The sequence below is a fragment of the Myotis myotis genome, unplaced genomic scaffold (assembly GCF_014108235.1).
Source record: "Myotis myotis isolate mMyoMyo1 unplaced genomic scaffold, mMyoMyo1.p scaffold_m19_p_14, whole genome shotgun sequence".
NCBI lineage: Eukaryota > Metazoa > Chordata > Mammalia > Chiroptera > Vespertilionidae > Myotis > Myotis myotis.
The window spans coordinates 42,746,947-42,773,630 of NW_023416318.1; the positions used below are offsets into that span (position 1 = coordinate 42,746,947).

The 26,684-nt window shown below is 46.4% G+C and overlaps 1 protein-coding gene across 1 annotated transcript in view; it reads right to left on the reverse strand.

The window, feature by feature from the left end:
• The window catches only part of PLB1 (phospholipase B1), a 133,890-nt gene that overhangs the window by 89,440 nt on the left and 17,766 nt on the right, over positions 1-26,684 (reverse strand). Inside the window, exons 2-7 of the mRNA XM_036335004.1 lie at positions 24,963-25,156; positions 7,763-7,824; positions 5,819-5,891; positions 4,911-4,969; positions 2,746-2,786; positions 2,211-2,254 (exon numbers count right to left, since the gene is read on the reverse strand). Coding sequence (XP_036190897.1) covers positions 2,211-2,254; positions 2,746-2,786; positions 4,911-4,969; positions 5,819-5,891; positions 7,763-7,824; positions 24,963-25,116 — 433 coding nt within the window. The 5' untranslated portion in view covers positions 25,117-25,156. The remainder of the gene's footprint in view (positions 1-2,210; positions 2,255-2,745; positions 2,787-4,910; positions 4,970-5,818; positions 5,892-7,762; positions 7,825-24,962; positions 25,157-26,684) is intronic.

Here is a 26,684-nt window from a genome sequence, read left to right on the forward strand (position 1 = left end):
GCCGGGGGCTTCGTGGGAGCAGAATCCGAAGGGCTCCCCCTGAAGGAGCCGCACTGTGCAGGCCACAGACAGGGAAGGGGACGGGGTGGGAAGCTGGCTCTGTGGGCTCGCAGCCACCAAGGTCGTGGGTGACTCAGTCTTCTTCATCCTCAGCCCAAGGCCTGAGCATCCTTTTCCAAGCCCTGAGCAGCTTGCAGGAGGAATCCATTCTCACATGTGGTGAGAAAATGGAAAGCTCTGTGGCCAGTGGAAGACTACATGTGTGTGCATGTGTGTGTGAGAGAGTGTGTATGTGAGTGTGTGGTACGGGGATGGGGGTGAGGGTGGGCACTTTTCCTCCTGGGCGTCAGGACAGCTGTGAGGGCGAGAGACCTATCTGGCGCTGGGTCTTTGAAAGAGAATTGCTTCCTAACTAGAGGTGTTTGTGTTGTGTGGCTTCTTTGTGGTCAAACAGTTCCGTGGTTCTTTTCACATAAACCTGCCTGTCATTGTGCTTTACTTCTGCTGTGCCCCTGTCTGTCCTCTCTGTCCTCTGCCTCTCTCTGGGTTCTCAGGGTGGGGGAGGAGGGAGGAGGGCAGAACAAAGTCACAGGCTGCGGGACTGGACCCCTGTGTTCACAGGGACTCTGCCACATACTGACTATGTAACCTGGAGAAAGCCCCGCCCCGCCTGACTCAGTTTCCCTCTCTGCACACTGTCTGTGGTGGGCAAGGGCACGGCTAGACTTGAAGAGCTCTGCGCTCTGGGGGTTGAAGGTCGGTGGGCTGAGCTTGGGCGGCGCCATTGCACACTGCATGGGGCTGGATATCCCCGGCACTTCCTCCTTGGAAGACCTGGTGCCCCTGTGCCGGCTCAGGCCCCCCCCACCCGTTGAGCCTCCAGGACCTGCCCTCCACTCCTCCCGCCCTGCCCTGCGCATGGGCTGGGTTCACTGGCAGCTCCGGGGAGTCCTGCCTCTGAGGACATTCAGAGGCCAGGTCTGTCCTCACTGCCCTGCCTTCTGCGGCACCTCCGGCCAGGGGAGACTCCCGGCCCCTCTGCTGGTACCAGGACTTGGTACCCGGTGGGCAAGGACAAAACGGAGGCAAACTGAGGAACCAGGCAAAGCCCCGGTGTTTGCGGTTTCAGGATCTAAACTACACTCTGTCTTCCCCAGACACCACAAATATACCACCACCCCATTTAAGGGTAAACAGGGCCAAACCTAGGCAGAGCTGTGACAGTCACCCAGTCTGCCGGGGCCTCCTCTTTCAGAACCTCTGACCCTTTCCAAGGGACCCTCCCACCACTTTGGCCACCAGTAGCCCCTCACCTGTCAATCAATCCTGGAGGCTGAGCACCAGGTCTCCACCTCCCCTGTTGGAGGGCGAGGCTGAAGGCAGGCCCAGTGCCCTTCTCAGCCCCATCCTTTGCAGGGAGCCTAGTACCACCCAGGCCCGTGGGGAATCTCCTGGCTGCCCTGGCAGGGCGTCGGCCACCTCACTGCACTGCTCTCAGGAGGTCAGCTCAGCAGAACGCACGCACTGTGCCCGAGCTCCGAGCTCTAATTGTGAGGGAACGGCGGTTTCCTTGTCATTGATTCTAACATCCCACAAGCTAGCTCAGCTGGCCTTAAGGGACTTGAGGTTTCAGGATGACTTTTAATAGAGTCACAAGGGGTGTCGGATGTTAAATGAAAAAACAGGTTACAGATAGCATATCAGAAGCACATTCATATGTAAAAGAGCCCAAATGTTAACAACGATTATCTCCAGATGGTGGGATATAGTTGATTTTCATTTTTTTTTTCTGAATCCAATTGGTATATCTATAGCTACAGGAGTTATTACAAAATGAAATAGGCTGAAAATTAGACCAGGCCCCCTCCTTCGGTGGGGGGTGGGCAGTTCCTGCAGATGAAGTGCTACTGGTCCAGCTCTGGGGGCCGGTGAGTGGGGGGGAAGGAGGCTCAGGACTCTGGCCCAGCCACCCGACCCCTCTCCCATGTCCTCTAACCCACCAAAGCCTCTTGGCGTCTCTGCGCTCAGAGACCCTCAGACACACTTCTCACGCCCTCCTTTCAGGGTTTGCGACTGTCCTCCCCCTTTCTCCTCAGGCTCCACAACAAAGTGGCCAACAGGGCACATTCTCTTCATTTACCAAAATGTGCTGTGTCGGGAGGGGTAGGGCACGCTGGGCTGGGACCTGGCCCCGAATGCCCAGGACTCACCTGTCACCACTCCCATGCACGCCTGCTGTGGCCTCCTCCTAACCCTGCAAGCAGAAGCAAGCATGCACGTGTCAGACTGGATTGGTCCCCTGCCAACTACCCCCTTGGCCTCTGGGGTCTGTCTCCTGACAAGCTTCCGCTCAGCCTGGCTCCGCTTCTGTGATTGTCCTTCTTGGAGTTGGAGACACAGCTCAGATGGCCACGGAGTTGCCCAAATGGGGTCCACAGCTCCGTCTGGGCCCTTCTCCCCACACCCCCAGCTGGAAGGGGCTGCGGACCCCGGGAAGAATGAGACAGACCCTGGCCCACCCTGCACGCTGCCCTGAGAGAGCAGGGAGCCTGGATGGTGGTGGGAAGCGAGAATCCCGCGTGTGGCCTTTCCTGCTTTTCCTCCCAGGGGATTCGCAGGCATGGGGAGTGTGGACCGGGAGGCAGGAGACTGGGGTCTCCTAAGGGACACCTGCCACAAAGGGGGTGGAGCGAGGCCCTCTGAGGCTCGCCCAGCTCCACTGCTCGGTGATCCCAACATAGTTACCATGGCTGCTTCTCCGCACCGGCCATTCCCGGGCCTGGGAGCTGCAAAAGATAGCAGGTGTCACTCCAGCCGGGAAGGCGGCCCAGCCTGTCCTCCTGAGGCCCCAGCTGCCCGTCAGCCTCTCCCACTGACTAAAAGGGAACCATGATCCAGAGGAAGGTCACACCCAGGCCAGTTTTTCAGGGAGAGGAGTGGCAGGCTCCCTCCACAGCACGTGGGGCAGAACCCAGAGAAATAGAAGGTGTGTGCATGCGTGTACTGTGTGTGCATGTGTGTGCATGTGCGTGCATATGTGCACTTGTGTGTGCTGTGTGCGCATGTGCATGTGTGTGCATGCTGTGTGTGCATGTGTGTGCTGTGTGTGCACCTCTCCTGAGGCAGAGGAATAGGAGCTGTGAATGGGGTCTTCAATATTTTACACTCTATGCGTGTGTTGTGGTTGATTTGTACTTATATGAAACATGCACCACAAGTGTTAGTTTGAAAACAATTTTTACATTTACAAATCTGATATTTAAAGTTCTATGAGGAAAAGGGAGTCCAGAGCAATTAAACAAACAAGTGCTGGTTCCGGTCACAGGTGAGTGTTTGTGCCTTGGTTACAGAAAGCTCTGGGAACTCAAAGCAAAAGTGTCCACATGATGGACTTTTCCCGTTAAATTCCCTGCCTTATTTTCCCAGGCCTGACTTTTTATACACCAGGCTCAGCTCACAACAGCCAGCTCTCCGGCAGACAGGTTTTATTCTGCAGGTGGAGGCGCCCATCAGTGTGATGATAATGATTCTGGGGCTGGGACACCCTCCTGGACTGAAGCTGTATCTGGGCCTCGGGCTCACAGAAGGAGAAAGGATGCGCTGAGTGACAGGCAGGAGCTGGGGGTCTGAATAATTCATGAATACGGAGCCTTTCAGAGCTGGGACCAAAGACTGAAGTCGCTGATTGGCTTGACTGGGAAGCCTGACTCGGAGTGATTTTCCTGCAGTGAATTTCCTGCCCAAAGTGGAAGACTATGAGTCCTCCAGCGAGTGTCACACATTCGGGCTCTGGAATGCAAGCATCAGCATGCAGGGCACACGGCTCAGCAAAGTCAGTGCACTACCCGTGACACGAAACCTCTTTTCTCACCATCTTCCCTCTCCCAGCTCTCCCAGCAGTAAACCTCCACCTTCACCCCAGTCCACACACGCACACACACACACACACACACACACACACACACACACGTCACACGTGCAGCTTTGCCACCACCAGCACAGCTAGAGGAAAATGAGGACGGGGCCTCTGTTTGCCGATTTCACTGGGTCTGTGGTCAGTTTCTAAGTGAAGTCTCACGCTTTGCACACAGCTGCCACTGTGCATGGAGCAGTGGGCTGGGGCCTGCAGCGAGGGGGAGAGGCTGAGGCTGCAGGGAGCACAGCCTGCAGCAGGGACAGGGGAGGGACGCTGGAAGAGAGATGGTGGGCAGAGGTGGGAAGAAGACACTGGAGGGACAGGAATGTCCTGGTTCAGGTGCGGGAAGTATAGCAGGGCCCTGGGGCAGAGCAGAGAACACCTGCTAAGTGGCCTGTCTGTCCATGTGGGGGTCACTGGCATTGGAGGTGGGCAGCAGGGCAGTGGGCTTTTCCTAAGGGCAGGGGGATTGTGGAAAGCCAGGGTGGGGAAACCCATTGGCATTTGCTCTGCCCTCCAACCCGGTTCTCTCCAGATGTCTGTGCTCCTTCCTCTCTCTCCATCTTTCTCCTTCTGACCACGGAAAATATACCAATTAAAATGTGTTAGCAAGAATGGATGTATTTTTTTTTTAATTTACCAAACAGATAAGGATTTTTTTTTATGTCACAAATAGAAAGCTTAAGAGATTATTTTTTAAAAATTCTGTATAATCTTCAACTTAATTTATCAATGGGTTTCATTTACCAATGAGAAACTCCAAAAGTTCCCTCACCTGAACATAAAGGGAGGCACTCATTTAATTAAAGAAAAAGAACTCAGAGCCTCCTAGGTTTTAGGATTTCCCTGTTTTAGAGAATAATCTCTCTACCTGGTTACCACGAACTCATTCTGAGGGTTCATTGAAATCATGCATTTATTTCTTTTCTACCTACACTCCTTATATAACAATCCCAATCCCTGTCTCCCACCTCCATCCCCTCAAAATACTCACAGTTTCCACATTGCCAATGGCTGCCACGAATTTAATATCAGAAGGTCTCAGAGAGTGGACTGCAACGACAAGAACCCAGGGAGGAGGGTCAGGTCTACATTCCCCAAAAGGTGGGCCAAGGATGCTAAGTGGAAGGGGCAGACCCCTGTCCTCCAGTGTGAGGACAGCTGTTAAAGCTGAGCCACGAGAGTGGAGAGTTGAAGAGAGGCGGCAGCTGGGAGCCCTAGGAACCTGCTTGAAAGAGGCTCACTCCTCTCTGGAGGCCACACTGTTAACTGAACTCAGGATCCCCAAAAGGTGTCCCATGGAAGGTCACTATGGGCCGCATTTTCCCTCTCACCTATCCCACGGCTCTACTTCTGAACCACCATTACTAAGAGGGCAAAACATTAAAATGAAAACCATTTGGGTACACAAAGGATCATACTGGCTTGAAGACTGCCAGAGAACAGCACTCAAAGCCTATGAACAGACATAAACATTGGATGCGGGCTGTATGTAAATGGTATACCAGGAAGCCTCCTTGACCATCTGGTCTACCAGCATTTCTAGAATTCAGTCTCCCTAGAAACCCCTTTCATATAATGGGCTCCCAAAGAAGCCATTTCCTAAGAAATGCATTGATTTCTTTTCTGCCTATACTCCTTGTATAACAGTTCCCGTAACACTGTCTGGTGGGCGCTCCTGGAGGCTGCCCTCATCAGCCAAGCCACTGTGGGGTCCTGTTGGTTTTATCTCTGACTGGTGTGTCAGACTGTGTCCCACAGTAGAAATAGATGAGGGGGAAAGGAGAAGGTTTGAGGGACTAGGGATGGGAAAGAGGAAAGACTTGAATCACCAAGGTACAAGAGAAGTAGGGCTGGAGCCTCTGTTGGCCACACCAGAGTCATGGCTCAGGGGTCACATACCTGAGTCAGAAGGCACGTTGGGTCCTGACTTCTTTGGGTTGCATACAAATGGAACACTCTTCAGGTTTTGCAACTGAAATCAAACATCAGAAACATCAACTGCCTTGAATGGAAACACTGCAGGTCCTGAAGCCTGGTGTAGAAATGAGCATGTACTTGTTCTATCTAGAGTCAAAGTCCAGAAGCAACAACTGTCCACAATCATGGTCTTACTAATCCCATACTGTTCACCTAGAACCGTGGTTGGCAAACTGCAGCTTGCGAGCCACATGCGGCTCTTTGGCCCCTTGAGTGTGGCTCTTCCTAAGCCTTAGGAGGACCCTAATTAAATTAATAACAATGTACCTACCTGTATAGTTTAAGTTTAAAAAATTTGGCTCTCAAAAGAAATTTCAATCGTTGTACTGTTGATATTTGGCTCTGTTGACTAATGAGTTTGCCGACCACTGACCTAGTACAAGGGGACATGTGTTTTTTGATGATTTTAGCAGGTGGTAGGTAAGGGTGCCTCCAAAAAGTGGGATGGAGAAAAAGGGAGCATAAAAATCAATTCTTGAGATGATGACAAAGTTCTGGAGGTGGACAGTAATGATGGTTGCGCAACAATGTGAATGTACCTAATGCCACTGAATGATACATTCAATATGATTAAAATGGTAAATTTTATGTTATGTACCTTTTACCACAATAAAAAAAGAAATAAAATAAAATTAATTAAGAAGAGACCCACTGTGCCTAGACTAAAAGACTTGAAAATCCATTTACGATATATTTATTTGTATTACCTATTTTCTCTCATTTAATTTGGTGATTTACACAAAAGCAGGTAGTTGGAGCACTATGTTTATATGCTGCTGGAAACTGGGTAAACTTGAAACTGGAGACTCAAGTCTCCAGATTGGCGTGTCCTGAGCCCAGAGGGCTCCTGAGAGCAGAGGAGGGGCTGGGTGGCCAGTGCTCGGGTCCTCAAGCCACTCAGGCCTCCTCAGATGCTCCCAGGAGTCCAGAGCATCTGCTTCTGTGAATCACATGAATGGCTTTGGGAAGGGAGATCACATGTTTTCTCCCCAGAACTGAAAGTGGCAGAGGAAATACGGCAGGTCCTTAAATAAAGTTATTTCACTCAACTTCTAACGTGGATGAGATGCCATAGAAACTTAACTCTTGTCTATAGCAATTAGTCTCTGGTAAGACCGGTTTCATTACAGGTCGTTTCACTGCAGAACCTATCAACAATGTTAAGTGAGGATTCACTATACTCCAACAGGGGGAAAACGTGCAGTAAATGAGTTCCTTGGCCACATCTCTCACTATCACAAGACACAAGTTAATTCCTCTTGAATTACTGATTGCAGTAAGAGATAAAGCATTTACTCTCAACTCTTATCTTGTGGATGTTCTGGGAAGACCTAACCCAGATGCCTTCAGATAACTCACAGCATCTGCTTCAAGGTTCATGGAGATAACAGCCCATTTATAACGCATTCTGGACACTTCTGGGAACCACCCACTGGGTCTGCAGGACTGATGAGCCCCAAATTCCAGAAGATACAGTCATGCTGCCCTTGGCCTGCCTGGCAGCCAGGCTATCCCTGGGGGCAGCAGCTGACGCAGCTCATTCCCTCAAGGCAGGGACCTGCCAACTTGCATCAAGACTTGGATTTATGACCGGTCAGTGTGGCTCAGTGGTTGAGCATCGACCTGTGAACCAGGAGGTCATGGTTCTACTCCCATCAGGGCACATGCCGGTGTTGCAGGCTCGATCCCCAGAAGCGGGCATGCAGGAGGCAGCCGATCAATGATTCTCTCTCATCTTTGATGTTTCTTTATCTCTCTCCCTCTCCCTTCATCTCTGAAATCAATAAAAATATTTATTTAAAAAAAGACTTGGATTTACCTACTGGAAGAGACCCCTTCATCCCTCAAAGAGGACAGAGCCCTTACCTCTGGCCATAGCTGCTCTTCCAATGTATTCTCTCCAGAGAAGGAATGGGCCTGGGTGGTCCCTAAAATAAAGCAAAAATAGTTCAGGTCATTTATCTGGAATTAACTCCCACCCAGATTTGTACATTGCCTGCCTTTCCTCCCAGCCCTAGCTGTGTGCCCAGCTTAGTAACATCCCTTGTGTTAGGAAAGTCTGGATTCCATTCCTCCAACTATCACCTCCATTGTTTGGAACTCCCTACTTCCGTTAAGGCAGCCGATTAGAGCAGAATCCCCAGGTTGAACCGCAAAAGTGTTATCTGAGAGGGGTCAGCAATGACCCTATATCGTGCACAGGCACATCACGGCAGATTCCTTTTTGGCTCCTTAGCAAAAGGCAGAACTCTCGAGGAAGGTCATGTTGGACAAATAGCTGTGTTGTTTGGGGAGCCAGGACAAAGCAGGGAGGTGAAGGCCATTCTGGAACAGTGCCACCAGTGAAGTGAGCTTAGGAGAAGAGCTCCTCGAGGGATTCCCAGCAGCCACGACTATGCATAATGGCTGGGCAGGGGCTGTCTTGAGGGGTCTTGCTGAATGCAGGTGAAGGGGCAGAAAAGTCAGGTAGGGAGATGGCAAAGATACTATCCATCCCACCTTACTGTGGGGCAGTCTTTTAAAACATTTTTTTTTTTTTTTAGTTTTAAAAAATAGACTTATTCTAAGTGTACAAATTAATGTGTTTTCTCATAAAGCATTGACCTTTTAAATATACAAATAATAGTATAGTACAGCACTCTAAATATAGGACAAAATAATCACCCACAGTGCCACTACTCCTACAACCAAAAGTGATGTCCTGTGCTGACACTCTCAAGTTCACCATCGGGCTCCGATCAGGCACACTTTTCATTCAGTTGTAGTTAATGTGGATGTAATTTTGTTCCTGCAGACTCCCTTTAATAAGCATTTTTCATGTTGTTACATAATCATGATGCATTTATGATACTGATGTGAATCAGAGATCTGGTCCCTTGCTTCCTCTGACTTCTCCCACCCAGTTCCCTGCTCTGGACACCATGCAAGGCCCTACCATGTAAGGCCCTACCATGTGAGACCCCAAAGGGCATTGGGCAATGCCAGAGGATGGTCTGACTTGGGGAACAGGGCTGAGTTTCTTTCCACCCCGGCCTTCTTCTGCAGCTTTACTTGTTGACCCTGAAAAGAAGTGATCTGGAGTTTGATGAGGAGCAAGAGTGTCCACTGGGAGGTTGGGCACTGATTTCTATGCTGGAGCTCATAACAGGAGTGGTGGCTGTTGCTTGCCCGCAGATTTCAGTGACCCTTTTGAAATTCCCAGAAGAAGGCTTCTGGGCAGAAAGAGCCACATGATGGGAAGGCGCCGAGGTGTGGACAAGCACAGAGCCCTGGGAAAGGCTGAGCACAGGGCTTGTAACTGGAGGGGAGGGGGAGGAGAGGCGGGTGGATGAGGCTTCCCAGACAGACAGCAGAGTGGCTGTGGATCTGCAAATGCCAGGCCACTCCATGCAACAGCAAGCCAGGAGCGGTCTTTGAAGAGATGAGTGCTAAGGCGTATTTCATGATCACCACTTGGTGTAGTGAGGCAGATGAATTAGCTGGGCAGAGATTGGAGACTATTTTGGTAACATTCTTTTTAAGCCAGGTTAATAATCTGTATGGTAGCCAACACTTACATGAAATAATTCATGGAACCTAACGACCCTATGAGCTAAATACCAATAATCCCACTTTAGTGATAAGGGCCCAACAAGGTTAAGCAGCATTTTAAAGGTGACACAGTTAGCAAATGATGATGGCAAGATTGGAAATGGGCAGTCTGGTTCATGGGCCATGCTCATAACCAATGAGCCAAGTCCCAGCCCAACTCTAGACCAGGGCCCAGCAAACGTTCCCCGTAAAAAGCCAGATAGTCAGTATTTTAGGTTTTGCAGATCATACGGACTCTTTCACAATCACTCAGCTCTGCTGTTGCCATGTAAAAGCAGCCACAGGCAATATGTAAACACATTAACTTCATTTATGAAGAGTAAAATTTGAATTTCATAAAATTTTCATGTGTCACGAAATATTCTTTTTAAAATTGTCCCCCGCTACAGAAAAGTAAAAGCCTTTGTGAATGTCACCAAGCTGGTTTTGAAGTTTAATAGCCAACAGAGAGTGGAAGGAGAAGAACGGTCGGAGGACTGGCACCACGAAACCGCAAGACGTAGTCTCCGGCCGCAGGAATCGAGAGAGTGTGATATTGGCAAAGGAGTAGACAACTGGACCCATGGAACAGACTGGAGAGCCCTGAAAACCCACAGGAATAGAGTGAACTGATCCTTGACAAAAGAACAAGATCAATGCAATGGAGAAAAGATGTCTGTTCAGCAAATGGTGCTGGAACAACTAGACATCCACGTGGAAAAAGAAATGAATCTAAAAATGTCAAAACCATTCTCGGCTCACAGGTCCTACAGAAACAGGCGGAAGGCTGACTCGGGTGCACGGGTCCTTGTTTGCCAACCAGTGCCTGGTCTTGGCTGCGACAGAAAGCGGTCATCCAGGTGAATGGGAGGGTGGTATCTCATTGGCAGTAGCCCTTAGCCCCGGGAGCCCCAGGGAACCCTGGGACTGGCCTCTATTACCAGGCTGCTGCCGCCACCACACTTCTTCCCTGGGCTTTGCCAGTACCTTCACAGACAGAGGAACACAGATGCCAGCAGCCAACTGTCCCCTGGTCTGAGACACGTCCCATTCAGCACCTCTCATCCTCCAGGCTCCAGGTCTGAGCAATAAAAGACTGCCCCTCAAAGAAAGCCACTGGTCCCCTGAGGTATGTAATTTTCTTATAAAAAAGGTTTTTATGATAGCGAGCTTACTCAAAATTTACAAATTTTAAATGAAATAATACAAGCAGAAAAAACAAAGAAATAATACAAGCAGAAGATCTAGCCCACTGCCTACGCAAAGTATATATTGAAACAGGTTAATTTTGGTAAACGGTGCTATTGCTTCACCATCAAAACAATCCAGGGAGGCAGCTGTGATTATTAGTATACTTTTATAACAGCAAAAGGGAAAAATTATTTTAGAGAGTCGGGGCTGGGTTGAGAGATCCTATCTGCTGACTCCAGTTCTGAAAGGTTTTAAAGGGGCTCAAAGAGGCTATTTTTGAAGACAGTTGATGGATCCTTACATTTTTTTGCTGCAACTATTCTGAATTATGCTGGGCCTTATTTCTTTCCTCTGCAGACAGTCTATTTTGCATTTCCACATTGAGGAGCAGGGAGGGAGTGAGGGAGGAAAGGAGGGGAGGGGGTAGAGGGAGATAGAGGGAGAGGTAGAGAGCGAGAAGCTGTTGAGAGTCATAAATGCAGCAAGAATTTGAGGGGTCCAGAGCCAAAGAGAAGTAAAGAGAGTAAGCCCAACAGTTGATGCTGTTTTTACCCTTGAAGCATTTGCCAAATCACAGGCCACAGATATCAGCAGATAGGAGGCTGATGAGCTGTGAAGCTTCAGGCAGTTCCACGGAGGTGGGGAAATACTGGAGTTCCATGCCCGTCAGGAGGAGGGGCTGCGGGAAATGTCCTGGGCTTTCTTTCAGCTGGGACTCAAAGAGCTAGAGACCCTGGGAGTAGGGATGCACGTGAAACAGACCAGCCTCCAAAAATACTAAAGCCGGGCTTTCTTGTTTGCTTCAGTTGTTGTTGTTTTAGTTTTCAATTATAGTTTACATTCAATATTATTCTGTATTAGTCGCAGGTGTACAGCATAGTGGTTAGAAAATGATGTGCTTTACGGAGTGGTCCCCCCAATATTTCAAGTACCACCTGGCCCCATACGTAGTTACTATGACATTATTGACTATATTTCCTATTCTGTCATTTACATCTCAATGTGACAATTCTGTTACTACCAATTTGTACTTCTTAATCCCTTCACCTTTTTACTCAGCCCCCAAGCCCCCACCCCTCTGGCAACCATCGGTCTGTTTGTTCTCTGTATCTCTGACTCTGTTTCTATTTTGTTTGTTTGTTTGTTTTGTTCTTTAGATTCCACATATAAGTGAAATGATATGGTATTTTCCTTTATCTGACTTATTTCGTTAGCATAACACCCTCTGGGTCCATTCATGCTTTCGCAACAGGTAAGATTCCATTGCGTATATTTGTCACCGTCTGGTTCCAGATTAGATTAAGGTGACCTGTCTCTATCTAAACACCTGCCAAAAGCAAACTAAAGCCTTGATGGAAAAAGATAGCAACACCCAGAACATGACATTATCTTTCTGCTTTTTCATATACAATGCCTGTCGTTTAATAATAAAAACAATTCCCAGGAGACAACACACAATCAACAGAAACCAAGAGAGAAAAACAAAACAAACAACAGAAAGTGAGAAGTGGCGGGCTAATGTGGGAATAATGGGTAATGTCTGCAGCTTGTGAGCCTGATGTTTTGTTCCCTGTTTGGGATAGAGGTGAACGGATCGGATATTTAGCAGGGAAACCCCGGCAACGAGAACTGAAATATGTTCTCACATATTCCAGGCTGACTGGAAATCTATGTATGTGGTGGAGAAACCTGCAAGAGCCCCACGTACAAGTAAAGGAATGAGAAATGAGAATTGGCTGCAACTTTGTGTTTATTTTCCAATCTACTCACAGACCAATAAACAGAACCTTACAAATGCTAGGCGTCTGGGCATGACCTCTATCCAACCATTGGCTGATCACGAAGCCATGCAGACCCAGGCATGAGCCCCTAGGATTCCAGGTTAAAAAAAATAAATACGAGAAATAATAAACTGGGCATCAGTGGCAGGATAGGTGAGGGAGACTGATTCCACAATTTAAGTCCAGGCAAGTTCCAACGACTCCCAGAAAAATAAAGCTGAATCCAGACTTGCTAAATTTTATTGGATATGTCTAGTTATAAACTGAAAGTTTCTAGAAATGCCTCAAACCTGAAAAGTTAGGCTTGTGCTCAGGAAAAAGAACAATGAATGGAAACTGGCTCTGAGTGGGCTCACGGTTAGATTTTGCAAGCCAAGTCTTCAAGGCAGCTATGGGTTGAAAAGAATTTTAAAAATTATGTTCAAAGAACTACAGAAAAACACGTAGACTAAAGACTCAATAAATAGAAGAGATATATATCTTCTTTTACATATATTTACATAGTTATAATATATACTTATAATCAATTCCAGAGCTGAGAAGTGCAATAACTGAAGGATTTACTAGATGGGCTCAGCAACAAACTTAAGATGGCAGAAGAATCTGTAAATGTAATGAGAGACCAATAGAAAGCACATTTCTGAAAAAGATAGAGGGGAAAATAAACAGAGATCTGTGCTTACTGTCAAGCATACAAACATACAGGGAATGATTCCTAGAAGAATCAGAGAGAGAAAGAGGCAGAAAAAGATTTGAAGAAATAATGACTTGAAAACTTCTCACATTTGATGAAAAATATTGAGCCATACATAGAAGAAGCTGTATAAAAACAAAACCGTAGGTAGGAAAATCACAAAGAGAATTTTACCAAGACACATCAACTATAATAAATGTTATGTCTAGGCATAGTTCTAAGGTCAAGGGGAAAAAAAATCTTGAAAATAGCGGAAGAAAAGCAACTTTTTGAATATATGAGACCAACATGATGATTAATGGCTGACTCATCATCAGAAACAATAGAGGCCAGATGACAGTGGAATGACACATTCAAAATGCTAAGAGGAAAATGGTTCTAGAGGGAAGCATGGAATAAAGTACAGAAAGAATAAATGTAAAGAGAAATCCAAAATAATATTGACTGTAAAAAAAACCCACAGAAGCCAGAAAACTATGGCCCATAGGGTCAACTCTGTCCACAGCCTATTCTTGTATGGTTCTCTAGATAAAAGTTGCTTTTACATATTTAAAAGGTTTGGGGGGAGGAGAGGAGAAGATGGAAAGAAGAAGAATATGTGATAGAGACCATATACGATCCACAAAACCTAAAATATTTACCATTTGGCCCTTTACAGAAAAAGCTTGCCAACACCAATATAAATAATAAAAATAATATAGTGTGGAGTTTAAAATATATGAAACATTGCTGTGTGAGCAGATTTGGCTGGAGTAAATGGAGTTACACTGATATCAGACTTTAATAACTCAAGGATGTATGTTGTAATCTTAAATGCCAAAATAACAAAAAAAAATCTATAATCGGTGACCTAATATTGTTGAGTAGGGTAGTGGAATTGAAGCAAAAAAAAAAAAAAAAAAAAAAGAATAAAGGAGAAAAGATCATAGAACAGGTAGGATACACTGAAAGTGTTAGTCAGATCACTTGGGAAAATCAGAAAAGAGATGCTAAGGGGAAGTATCTAACACATGGTAAAGATGCAGTAATTGCTAGTTATGATTATTATAATTCAGTGTCAGAGAGATGGTTAGCATAGACCAGTGGTGGCGAACCTTTTGAGCTCGGCGTGTTAGCATTTTGAAAAACACTAACTTAACGCTGGTGCCGTGTCACATATAGAAATTTTTTGATATTTGCACCCATAGTAAACAAAGACTTATATTTTTGATATTTATTTTATATATTTAAATGCCATTTAACAAAGAAAAATCAACCAAAACAATGAGTTCACATGTCACCTTTGACACGCGTGTCATAGGTTCGCCATCACTGGCATAGACCATTTTTCAGACCCTTCCCAGCTCATATTCTGGGTTTTCCTCATAGAACTATATAGTTCACATTTTCAGCTTGAAGATCTCGATCATCCATGATTAACTGACTGCCCTGGGGTGTCACAAAGAGGCTCCCCCTGGAATCAATGTTAATGTCCAGACCTGAAGACCCACATGGAAACTTCAGACCCCTTGGTCCTGTCCCCACTGAATCCTGGAATGGCATGGGCCCTCTCTCCAGTTCTCTGCTTTCCACCAGGTAAATGGGAAGAAAGTTTCTTGCCTATTCCTGCAGCACCCTCAGGCACTGTGGGAAAAATTGTCAAAGCACCTGTGACCTGACTGAACCCAATCCAGGAATCCCAAGGGAATTTTTCCCTTTTGGAAGGCTGTTTTAGCCCAAGCTTGTGGATCTATGAAAACCTTAGAGCTCTCCAAAAAAATCCCACCTCCATAAGGTCAGTAAGGGAAAAAAACGTGTACTTTTCCACCCTGATGGGCATGAGATAGAAAGACATCGGCGCACACTCTAAGAGATGGGCTTGGCTAAGATCAATCACCCTCAGTGGATACAGCCATCACGGAAGATCAGTCACCCGCAGTGGATACAGCCACCACGGAAGATCAATCACCCTCAGTGGATACAGCCACCACGGAGGGCCTGGAGCTGACCAAGGGCACTTAGAGCTTCGGTCCCTGGCTCCCAGAAGTCACACTCAGTTCTCCCTCAGGGAAGTACCTTCTGGAGCTGTGATTCTCAACACATCGCCTGCTGCATAGCCCCACAACACAGAGAAGCAGATTGGACTGGCCCTGCCATTTCGTGACCTTGATCAAGGGTTCCTCTCACTGAACTTGGACTTCCTCATCTATAAAGTGGGGGTGAGATTGGCTTCCCTTCCTTCCTCATGGGGTTGTCATGAAGATCGAAGAAGAAGAAAGTGCTGTGAACGAGAGGGCCGTACACATGGGAGGGGTGAATGGTCTCTCTGGATGAAAGGAAGCTGCTTGCCCCAGGCAGTGGGGAGGACAGTCAAGGCCAACACATGTGGCCTTCAGTCCACTCTTCAGTGTACATTATATTCTTGGGCTCTTTGAAAGTGTATAATGTCCTCACAGCAGCCCCAAAGAGTAGGTAGATAGGATCCTGTGGGCATGTTTTACGAGCTCAGAGAGGCGAGGTGACTTCCACCAGCTCACACAGACTGAAGGCAGGACCGGCCTTGCACCCCACACTGCACCCACTAAGCAGCGAGCTGTCCTGGTGAGCTGGGAAGGGGAGGGTCCAAGTCAGCCAGTGATTGTCCCCTGTACTCCTTTGGACTGTGCTGCTGGGCTTTCACTGTCATTCCCACTCACACCCAGGGCCTTTAAGCTGCTGCTGGCCACCTGTGAGCAGGCACATGACTGTCTGTGAGTGCCGAGTCAGAAGCCATGAGTCACGCCTGGCTGCTGCTCCAACACGAGAATTCCCAGTCTCCGAGGAACACGGGATGTTAGCTTGGGGAGTCACATGCCATAGTCAGTGGAAGGTGACACAGAGGGCCAGCTAGTCTGACCTCTGCATGTTTGTCTGAGAATTCTGGAATGGCTGAGGTGGGCGGATCTTTGAGGTCATCTCATTTAATACCCCTAGACAAGCCGTGGGCAAACTACGGCCCGCGGGCCGGATCCAGCCCGTTTGAAATGAATAAAACTAAAAAAAAAAAAGATCGTACCCTTTTATGTAATGATGTTTACTTTGAATTTATATTAGTTCACACAAACACTCCATCCATGCTTTTTTTTCCGGCCCTCCGGTCCAGTTTAAGAACCCATTGTGGCCCTCGAGTCAAAAAGTTTGCCCACCCCTGCTCTAGACACTAAAACCCAGAGAGGTTCGTAAACTTGCCAGAGACCATTCAGCAAGTTAATAAAAGGGTCATGTGTGGAGCTCGAGTCTCCTTAACCGACTCTGGTATGCTTTCCCCGACACCAGGGCCTTTTTACAAGGTTATAAAAAGGCGTATTAGTATGGATGTTGTTCTATAACCCCAGTTCCCATCATATGGGAATTTCTTCTGTGGCCAATAGGACTTACACTGTCACAGCCCCTGGGTAGACACAACCTCTAGTCCAGTGGTCGGCAAACTGTGGCCCCTTGAGTGTGACTCTTCCACAAAATACCACGTGCGGGCACGCACGTACAGTGCTATTGAAACTTCGTGGCCACACTCAAGCGGCCAAAGAGCCGCATGTGGCTCGTGAGCCGCAGTTTGCCAACCACTGCTCTAGTCTGATGAGATTACAAGAAGCATTAGAGACGATGTGGACAGTGCCAAGCCACCATTCTCTAAATACTCCACGTCTTGTGCTGATGACCACAGGGAGACACCACCACCCATTAGAGATCCCATTCCAACCAGAGATCAGTGCACCCTCATGTCTTCATTCACTGATGTCACCCAAGATCCCACAACCACACCCTGTGCCCCTAGACCGGCAAGGAGGCTCTAGGGAGCACCCTAACAGGAAAGAACATACCCCAAGTTGACGTGAGTTTTGCTGTTGACTGGTTTTATGACCTCAGACAGGAATGCTTTGCTTTTAGACTGTATTTTCCCCCAACTTCCTCCTGGGGACAATTGAGGCAGACCCAGAACCAGGAAGGAACACGCTGAAGAAGAGGGTCCCGGGTGAGAGTGAACAGGTGGTGTCTGGGCAGCACCTGGAGCCCCAACTCCTCCTACAGTAACATCCTCCCTGACACCTCCCAGAGGCAGCCACCAAGGGCCAAACGTTAAAGGGGAAGGACCAGAGACCCTCAAAGCCGGGGGCGGGGGGAGTGGGCAGGGATGATGATTGGTGAGCTCCAACCAGAAGGGACTCTCGGGGAACTGTGTGCCCCCTCAGGAAGCTCTCCTCTCTGGTGGGAAGAAAGGAGCAGTCTCTCACTGCCATGCTTGGGCCTTCCCAGAGCCCCGCGCACTCGCTGCCCGGCCTCTCCAGGGCTGGGACACTGACTCACCAGTGTGCTGTGTCTTCCGACTCATGAGCTTTTACGTCTGAAGCTAACAGACACATCTTGCCCGAACACCACTTGCTAATTAGGCTACTTCCTGCTGAGGAACCTGTCCTAGCTCCCGACTTCCGCTCTAGCAAATTCAAATTCTAGAGTGCTGGGTGACCGTGGGCTGGTCGCTTTACCTCTTTAGGGTTCCGTTTTTGTCAATGTGAAAGAAAAGATTTGGATTAAATCGTTTCAGAAGTCTCTTCAAACCGGAAGACATGATTATCTCTATTGTTCTCCTTGTCTTGGATTTCACAATTCCCCTTTATGTAACTCATTGCTTCCCCAGACCAACCCTGCACTCCAGAGCAGGCCTGCTCCCTGCCCCTCACACCCATGTGCTGGGCCCCCACTTTGCCTTTGGCCGTGCTGCTCCCTACACTTGCATGTCCTCCTTGTTCCTCTGTGTTTATTTAATTCCACTCAGCCTTCAGCGCTCAGTCGAGTTTCACCTCCCACATGAGACTTCCCCAGCCCACATTCATCTCTCGGTTCTCTGAATCCTGGTGTTTTCATTACAGCTACTTGCACCTATTTTGGTACTTAATTCTGCTCCAGTGATTTTATGCAGATCAGTTCTCTCTCCCCAGAGGGTTCCTTACATTTGGTTTATGATCTACCAGCCGGGCTCAGCCTAACTCCTGTTCTTAGAAGGGTGCTCAGACAGTTGACTGACAGTAGCAAAAATGCAGGTGGATGAAAATGATTGACAATAAAGTCCTAAAAATTTACAAGGTACAGATGACATCCCAGGCAGGCAGGACTCCTGAGCCTCCAGAGAAAATTCCATACCTGGGTGGGGATGCCACCAACTAGGTATATGACCCAAACAAGTTCCCACCTGTCTCTTATCAAAAACTGGAAGGACTTAGGCCGCCGGAAGTTCTCCAAGATTGTTTCCAACTCTTATGTGGCACGACCACGTTTCCAGAAGGCTGGGCTAGCAACCTCCGGGAAGGAGGAAGGACGCTGGGCCCTTGTAAAATGAACATTGACCAGCTTCCTTGTTCTAATAACAGAAGAGACACTTCTTTGCTCCCACCTCTGGCCTTGCGGTGATGTGCCTGGCAAGGGGCATTGCCAAGGCATGACAACCTCCTGGGAGCTTCTGACCATTTCCAGGAAAACGAAATTCAGGTGCAAGTTGTCTTTTCTTAGAAACGGTGATTTTTTGCTAACTTGCTTTTGCCAATTGCAGTTTTGAGATAATGATGTTTCAGTTTTATAAACCCAAACTTCCAGAGCTTTTCCTATGTGTTGCTTGTCAATGTTAAAGCTTCAATAAAGCCCAGTTATGATTCTTTCTTCCCTGAGGCTGGACTGTAATGCAGGGTGGTGGTCAAGGGTCCCAGCTCTGGACTCTGACTCAGGACTGAATTCTGACTCCTGTACTTATTAGCTGGATGACCTTGGGCAGATTAATTGTACACCCCTCGTAAAGGGAAGCTGTTATATAGGCATTGTGCTTAATGTGGAGCTTGGCTGTTCAAAAGATCACACCATGAGCTTAGTTTGAAGTGATCCTCAAATGGTAATGTCCTCAGTGCCTGACAGAATGACACATATATAGTCCCTGAACACAGAAATTTTTATCCTAGGCCTCAAAGAATCTCACAAATAATTTTTTAAGGAGTTTGAACAGCTCACAACTAAACAAAACAAAATCAAGCACAGAAAGAAACAAGGTATCCAAGAACATTGACTAAAACAAAAATTAGCAGAAAAGAAAAATAGAACAGAATTAGATCAAAGACTTTGGATACTGAAATTATTAGACACGTATTCTAAAACTATGTTTAGAAAAAGATATACTTGAGGGTATTTGTAGGAACACAGAATCATTTTAAAAAATAATATCGTGAACTTAGTAAGTAACTAAATGTAAATTAAATTTGGAAAGTAAAGTCAATTTTCAAAATCTTCAATGGTTTTGAGAGCTTCAGGTTTAATAGCAAATTGGACACAACTGAAAGAATAAACAAACAGGGACACATGTAACAATAAATTACTCAGAATGCAGCATAGAAAGGCAAAAAGGTGCTAAAGTTAGAAGAGAAGCTAGAAGACATGGCATAGAAAGTTAGGAAACCAACCAAACATTTCAGGATACGTTGCTAAGTGAAAAAAAAATCAAGATGCAGAAAATATATATAGTAGGTTATCTTTGTACAAAAATGAAAAAAGAAAGAATATATTTGTAAAAAGAAACATTGATTAGAAAATACTGAAATTGGCAACCTACAGGGGTGGGTGGGAATAGAATGGAAAGGTGAGGGAAGGGGAGGGGACTTCTCTGAGGTTATCTGTTCACATAGTTTTGATTTTTGAACCATGTTAATATGTTATATATTTTTTAAAATAAAGTAAAAATCAACACGAGCAGGAGAAGCCTTATAACTGAACAGAAACAGAGACAAACTTGACTACATGTCAAACAGAGAACATAACCACACAAAGAAAACAAAAAATTAATGCATGTGATTTTGAACCAAGTGTTTTGATTAGACACCCTGCGTGGGATATATGTAGTCTAAGACAAAGAACTTCATTTGGTGGTGGTGGTGTTACTGCTGTAATAATTCTAAATTATGATGTATGTATCTTAGGATTTGGCAAGTGAGTAAATTTATTGGTATTTATAACACTGGCTACACCAACAAATCTGGAATGGGGGAAGGAGACAAAAGACTAGTTCTAACTAAAATTAGAAATGACTGTATGAACTATTTTTTCTTAGCTCTCTCCACTGAGTGGGCTGAGACATAATGACATTCCAGCAGCAATGAACACCCTTAGCACCCAGATCTTGGTTTCTAAACAAAATCCCCTACCAATTGGAACCTTGAAGAAATGGCTAATTGCATGGTTGAGATAGAAAAAATACAAGATTAGCTTGAAATAGCTTGTTCCATTAAGTTAAAAAAAAAAAAAAAGTGCTTAAAAAATTGATGGGGCCCTAGCTGGTTTGGCTCAGTGGTTGGAGCACTGGCCCATGGACTGAAGGGTCTCGGATTTGTTTCGAGTCAAGGGCAGGTTGCAGGCTCCATCCCCAACCCAATCAATATGTCTCTCTTTCATCGATGTTTCTCTCTCTCTCTGTCTCTCCCCCTCCCTTCCACTCTGTCTAAAAATCAGTGGAAAAAATATCCTCGGGTGAGGATTAACAAAAGAAAAAAAGAACTTCTGGGGACACAGGAATCAATTTACAGGAGCTCTCATCAGCCAAATCTGTAATAACTTGAGCATCAAAATTTATAATGACAGGACTGGCTTATAACACACTGATTTAGAAAAGAATTTACATGTCCATTTTATATTAAAATGATGAAGCATACAACGAGTGGGGAAGAGAAGAGAATCTCTTTTTTTATGGAGGAATCCCAACTTACAATTTTAGAAGAGGTAATAGACATTTTAAAGTCACCAATTTACACTCATGGTAATAATCAATTCAGGCAAGAATCATCAGTGGATGCTAAATACCATTGGGTATAAGAACAGTCACAGGGTATCACAGCATCTCCCTGCAGATAACATGAGTCACACGGGGGAAGGGACCGTACAAGGGAGAAACCTGGCAGACACCACCTTAAACAAATGGTGAAATTTAACATCACCAATTAGGGTATTTACCAACATCAAGTGTATCCCCTAATGTGACACAGCTAGGAGGCAACATTATCTGTACTGCATTTCTGCCCTAGAGTTTAATCTGATTCTATCAATAAAGAAATTATTTGGCAAATCCAAATTGAAGTGCACACAACAAAAGCCAGCCTAAATTTTCAATGACACAAAACAAACAAAAAGCCTAATGAAATGTTCTAGATTGAAAGAGATTAAAGAGGCAGGACAAGTAAATGCAATGTGTGATCTTTGGTGAATCTAATAATCAGTGACTGATAAGTCAACTAATTTATTTCACCACAGTAGCAGATTAAAGAAATAAATCATACAATCATCTTAATAAGTGCAGAAAAATATTCAATAAAATTCAACATCCTCTTGTGATTTTTTAAAAACTGTTAGAAAATTAGGAATAAAATAGGGTTTTATTTTTATTTTATTTATTTTTATTTTATTTTTTTGTCTGGGTTTCATAAAGAGTTATCTACAGAACAGTCAGAAGTGAACACCATACTTTCTGACAAAACATTAAACACTTTTTTAAAAAAAACAAAAAAAACAAAAACACCTTTGGAATAAGATAAGAATACCTCCAACCACCACTTTTGTGAAAAATTGTCATGGAGGTACCCGCCAGCACAGTAAGGCAAAAGCTAGAAAAGGTACAGAGATTAAAAAGAGAGCAACAAAACCTGTTATTATTGGCAGGATGTGTCTATAGAAAATCCAAAAGAATATACAGATAACATTAAAAATTTGTTTCATTGGGTTCAAAATCAATATATAAAATCAATTTTATTTCTAGACACCAATAGCAAACATTTTCAAATTAAAAATTTAAAAATTTGTTTACCATACAACAAAAGTCATATGCCTGAGACACATATGCGAGGCCTGAACAGAGAAAACGATAACATTTTGAGAGGCATTAAAGATATAAGTACATGCTCATGGTTTGGAAGACTCAATATTGTGAAGATCTCTATTTCCCCCAACTTGGTTCATAGATTTCAAAGCAATTTCTATCAAAATCCAAACAGGTTTTTCCTTTGTTTGGTGGAAATTGACACATTGATAGTAAAATTTGTATGAAAGTTTAGGGCCAAGTCACTCCTTAAAAAGAAGGAAAAATAGCCCTCGCCAGTTTTGCTCAGTGGATAGAGTGTCAGACCGCGAACTGAAGGGTCTGAGGTTCGATTCTGGTCAAGGGCATGTAGCTTGGTTGCAGGTTCCCTGGCCCTGGTAGGGGTGCATTCAGGAGGCAACCAATCAATGTGTGTGTCTCTCTCAGTCTCTCCCTCTTCCTTCCACTCTCTCCAAAAATCAATGGGAAAATATCCTCCAGTGAGGATTAACAACAACAACAACAAAACAAATAAAGAAGGAAAAACAGACTTGTTTTTCCGAATAAAACTTCTATAAAGCAATAGAATTAAGACAACATGCTGTTGGCACAGGGACAGACCAATAAAGCAAATGACCTAATAAAGCAAAACAGAGTTTGTAACAGATGCAGGCACATAGGAATCCTTTAGATATGGGCAGAGGCAGCTTGTTAGAGCTGTGCAGAAACAACTGCTCAGTAAATGGAGCTGAGACAAGTAGGCCTCTGCATGCAAAATATGATACATAATTGGGGTTGTCTCTTCCATGGGTCACAAAAGTCAATTTGGATGCATTAAAGACCCCAAAGAGAAAATCAATTCTTAACGTTTTCAGAAGGAAATACAGGATGTCCTCATGATTGCAAGGCAGAAGAGGATTCTCCAATAAGAAGCAGAGAGCACAAACCATAAAGGAAAAAATGAAATACTTTGGAAATAGAGAGACTGAATATACAAACAAAGGCCAGACCACAGCTGACAATGGAACTCCAAGCACCCACATCTGCAGCAGCCTAGCCCAGAAGCCTGACCACCACCCTCAGCCTAGACCAGTGATGGCGAACCTTTTGAGCTCGGCGTGTCAGCATTTTGAAAAACCCTAACTTAACTCTGGTGCCGTGTCACATAGAGAAATTTTTTGATATTTGCAACCATAGTAAAACAAAGACTTATATTTTTGATATTTATTTTATATATTTCAATGCCATTTAACAAAGAAAAATCCACCAAAAAAAATGAGTTCGTGTGTCACCTCTGACACACGTGTCATAGGTTCGCCATCACTGGCCAGATGGTCGGGACTTGGCCCATGACTACAGTTTCCCTACTTTTGTCCCTGCTTCCTACTCAGGACCAACCTGAGGAAGCCAGATATGTTCCCCAAAGGGATCACCTCAGAGGCCTCCAGCCTCCAACCAGAGCACCCCTGCACCTCCCCCTTCTCACTGTCAAGCTTTCCCACGCCCCTGCCTGCCTTGGAGTCTGCCCATCACACGTGACAGTGGCGGACCCCTTGCTATAGCCACCTCTGAATAAATAGCCTCCATTTGTTCTCATTTGGGTGGTTTACACTCCCCACCCCCCTGCCCCGAATTAAGGAATTTGCTCGTCTACAGTTCCGTAAGGAGGGTGGAAAGATGAACTTCAGAGTATACGATATCTGCCATACTTACAACAACAAAGAGCAAGTGCACAGCATGTACAAAAACTCCTAAAAACCAACGAAGAAAGTACAAACCCCTACAAAAATGGGAGACATGCTTGAACAGGTACTTTATGAAAGAAGAATTCAAATGGTCAACAAACATTTTTTTAAAGAAGCACTGCAGCCTCATTAGCAATTAGGGAATGCGATCACCTGTGCAATAAGTACGGCAGGTATTGCCCTCCCACCTCACACCCCACCCACCTTGCACCCCTACCTCACACCCCACCCACCTTGCACCACCACTTCAATGCTCCCCACCTTGCACCCCCCAGCTCAATCCTCCCCACCTTGCACACACAGCTCCAGACTCAAAGGGTGTCTGACTAGTCCAAGATGAGCAGCAGGACCGGCACTTGCACCCAGCTTCCTCCTTTCCCCTGTGGCCTCCAAGGAAGTGCTTTCACTCTGGGCCCAGGCCTCCCATCTGGAGGGCTGACATGACACTTTAAAGCCCTCCTCAGTTTAAAGGATTCTGCCTTTCTAACCAAAGGGAGGAGGGGAGAGCCAGGGGTCGGGTGACAAAGGGCACAGAAGGACTGTGGCAGAGGCACAACCTTCTCCTAACCCTTGGCGTCGGGAGAAGCTCTGCCTGGTAGCCCACTCTTCCCATCAGGGCCAACAGCACTCAAGAATGTGGGCAGTCCTTTAGAATTCATCAACCTGAAATCTGCCTTCCTCTGTCCTTGCAGCCAAAACGAAAGCCATAAATAGGACCATCAAAATGTGCTTATCATTAGCAGTAGCATTTCCATGTTACGGCTGAGAAGAAGAAAAAAAATCAAGGTTCAGAGAGGGAACACTTGTCCTAGGCCACGCAGCACAGAGAACGAGAACCCAGGTCTTTGTGACCCTACACCAGTGGCCAGCAAACGGCAGCTGGCGAGCCACATGCGGCTCTTTGGCCCCTTGAGTGTGGCTCTTCCACAAAATACCATGTGCGGGCGCGCACGTACAGTGTGATTGAAACTTCGTGGCCCATGCGCAGAAGTCAGTATTTTATGGAAGAGCCACACTCAAGGGGCCAAAGAGCCGCACGTGGCTCATGAGCCACAGTTTGCCGACCACTGCCCTACACCATGTCCCTTCTCACCTGCCTCTGGCCCCAGCCCTGGGCACCTCACCGCAGCACTCCAGCCTGCTTGGGCCCAAACTGCATTTTGTGCTAATGAAAAGGACACATTTCTCTCCTAAGCTCCATGTCTCAGCAATGCGGGCCACCAGCAGGGCCAACCCATCGCAGACTTACCTGGCCCCAGAAGCAGGAGCAGCCCCAGCAGGAAAGCGTGTGGCCACGGCGCCATGCCGGAATCCTCCAGGTGTCGCGGGTCAGGGGTGAATCGTTTCCGCAGATGGGCTGTCACTCCTTTTATGCGCCTGTTGTCTGATAGTGCGCCTGTCATAAATTTTACTGTGTTCACCTTTGAAAGAGGGCAGTGGCAGCTGTAAATGATAAATATTAACATTTAGGCAGAAGATTTCTCAGGGCGGATGGGTCAAAGATGGGCCTGGGCTCCCAGGATGATGGGTGCCCAGAAATTGCCACTGTTGGCATTGGTCTCCACCATGCAGAGAGGTTGGTTTCTGTTGTCTCTCATCCCATAAGCATGGGGTGGCCGGGAGTGTTGGTCTGAAGTGCACACCACACATCTGTTGCCTGCATGTTCCATTGAGAGATACAAGCCAGAGGTGAGCCGTGGAACTCATCGGGCAGAATCAGCAGTTTCCTGCGGGCAAACTCAGTGGGAATGCTGGCCTGGGTCTCAACTGGACAGGCAGGGCTGAAATGTAAAGCCTGGGCGACAAAATACCCTTGAGGGTGAGATATCAAGGAGCAAATGCCTTTGGTTAACCTGAGCAAATATATTTAAATCACCCATGCACGTGGCTACCCTTACAGCAGCCAGGCCCAGAGCCTGACTCCTGAGATCTAGCTAGGAGTCCAGAGCTGGTTTCTATTACCCCATCTCAGATCTTGATCTGCCGACATGTTTCTCATATGCTTAAAATCACAGCTATGGCTTGGTTATCTTGAATATAAAGTGAAGACTAAGTGGGCGGCTCTTTGTTCCTCACTCCTGATATTAAGATGTCGTTTTCTTTTCTTATCTGCTCGGAAACATGCGGCTTGTGGGTGACCACTGACTGAGCCACAACAAAGGCTCAGCTTCAGAGCAGCACAGAGGCCTCAGGACACAGTAGGAGTGTGTGGGCACCTGATACAACGAGCCCACAGGCCATCAGCTGGTCCTAGAGCCTGGCAGAGAGCAGGGCACAGAGAAGGAAGAAGAAAATATCCCCAACTCGAGGTCTGCAGGGGCCAGTTGGGCATAGGTGCTCCTGAACATCTGACACTTATCTTCACTAAACTGCCCGCAAGCTCTACAAGAGACCCAGAGCTACTGTCCTGCTAGTAAGAATGTCAGGAGTCCAGCTCTATGCCCCCAGCAGCTCTGAGGACATCCCTGAATCTGCTTGGGCTGAATGAGCATTCACAGGTCTCCATTCATGCTTTGGCCAGTTGGAGGTGGGGTGGGAGGCATGATGGGAAATAGGCAGCAATAGCTTGGCTCTACAAGCCATGCATTTGCTTCTGTCTCTTCCTACTTTTCTGTGTGATCGCCAGGCCCCACTGGGCTGGCACACACGCCAACCTAATCTCCTTTACATTTAGAACAATGACTTCGGAACATTTTTAACCGTTTTGAGGCATTTTGAAATTTCCTCTTAGATATTAGAAATCTTTGAGTCTTCTCAAGACATCAAGAAATCTTCAACTGGGCCCAGCCAGGGTGGCTCAACGGTTGAGCGTCGACCCATGAATCAAGAGGTCGCCGGTTCGATTCTGGGTCAGGGCACATGCCTGGATTGAAGGCTTGATCCCCAGTAGGGGGCGTGCAGGAGGCAGCCAACCAATGTTTCTCCCTCATTGATGTTTCTATTGCTAACTTCCCCTCTCTCTAAAATAAAA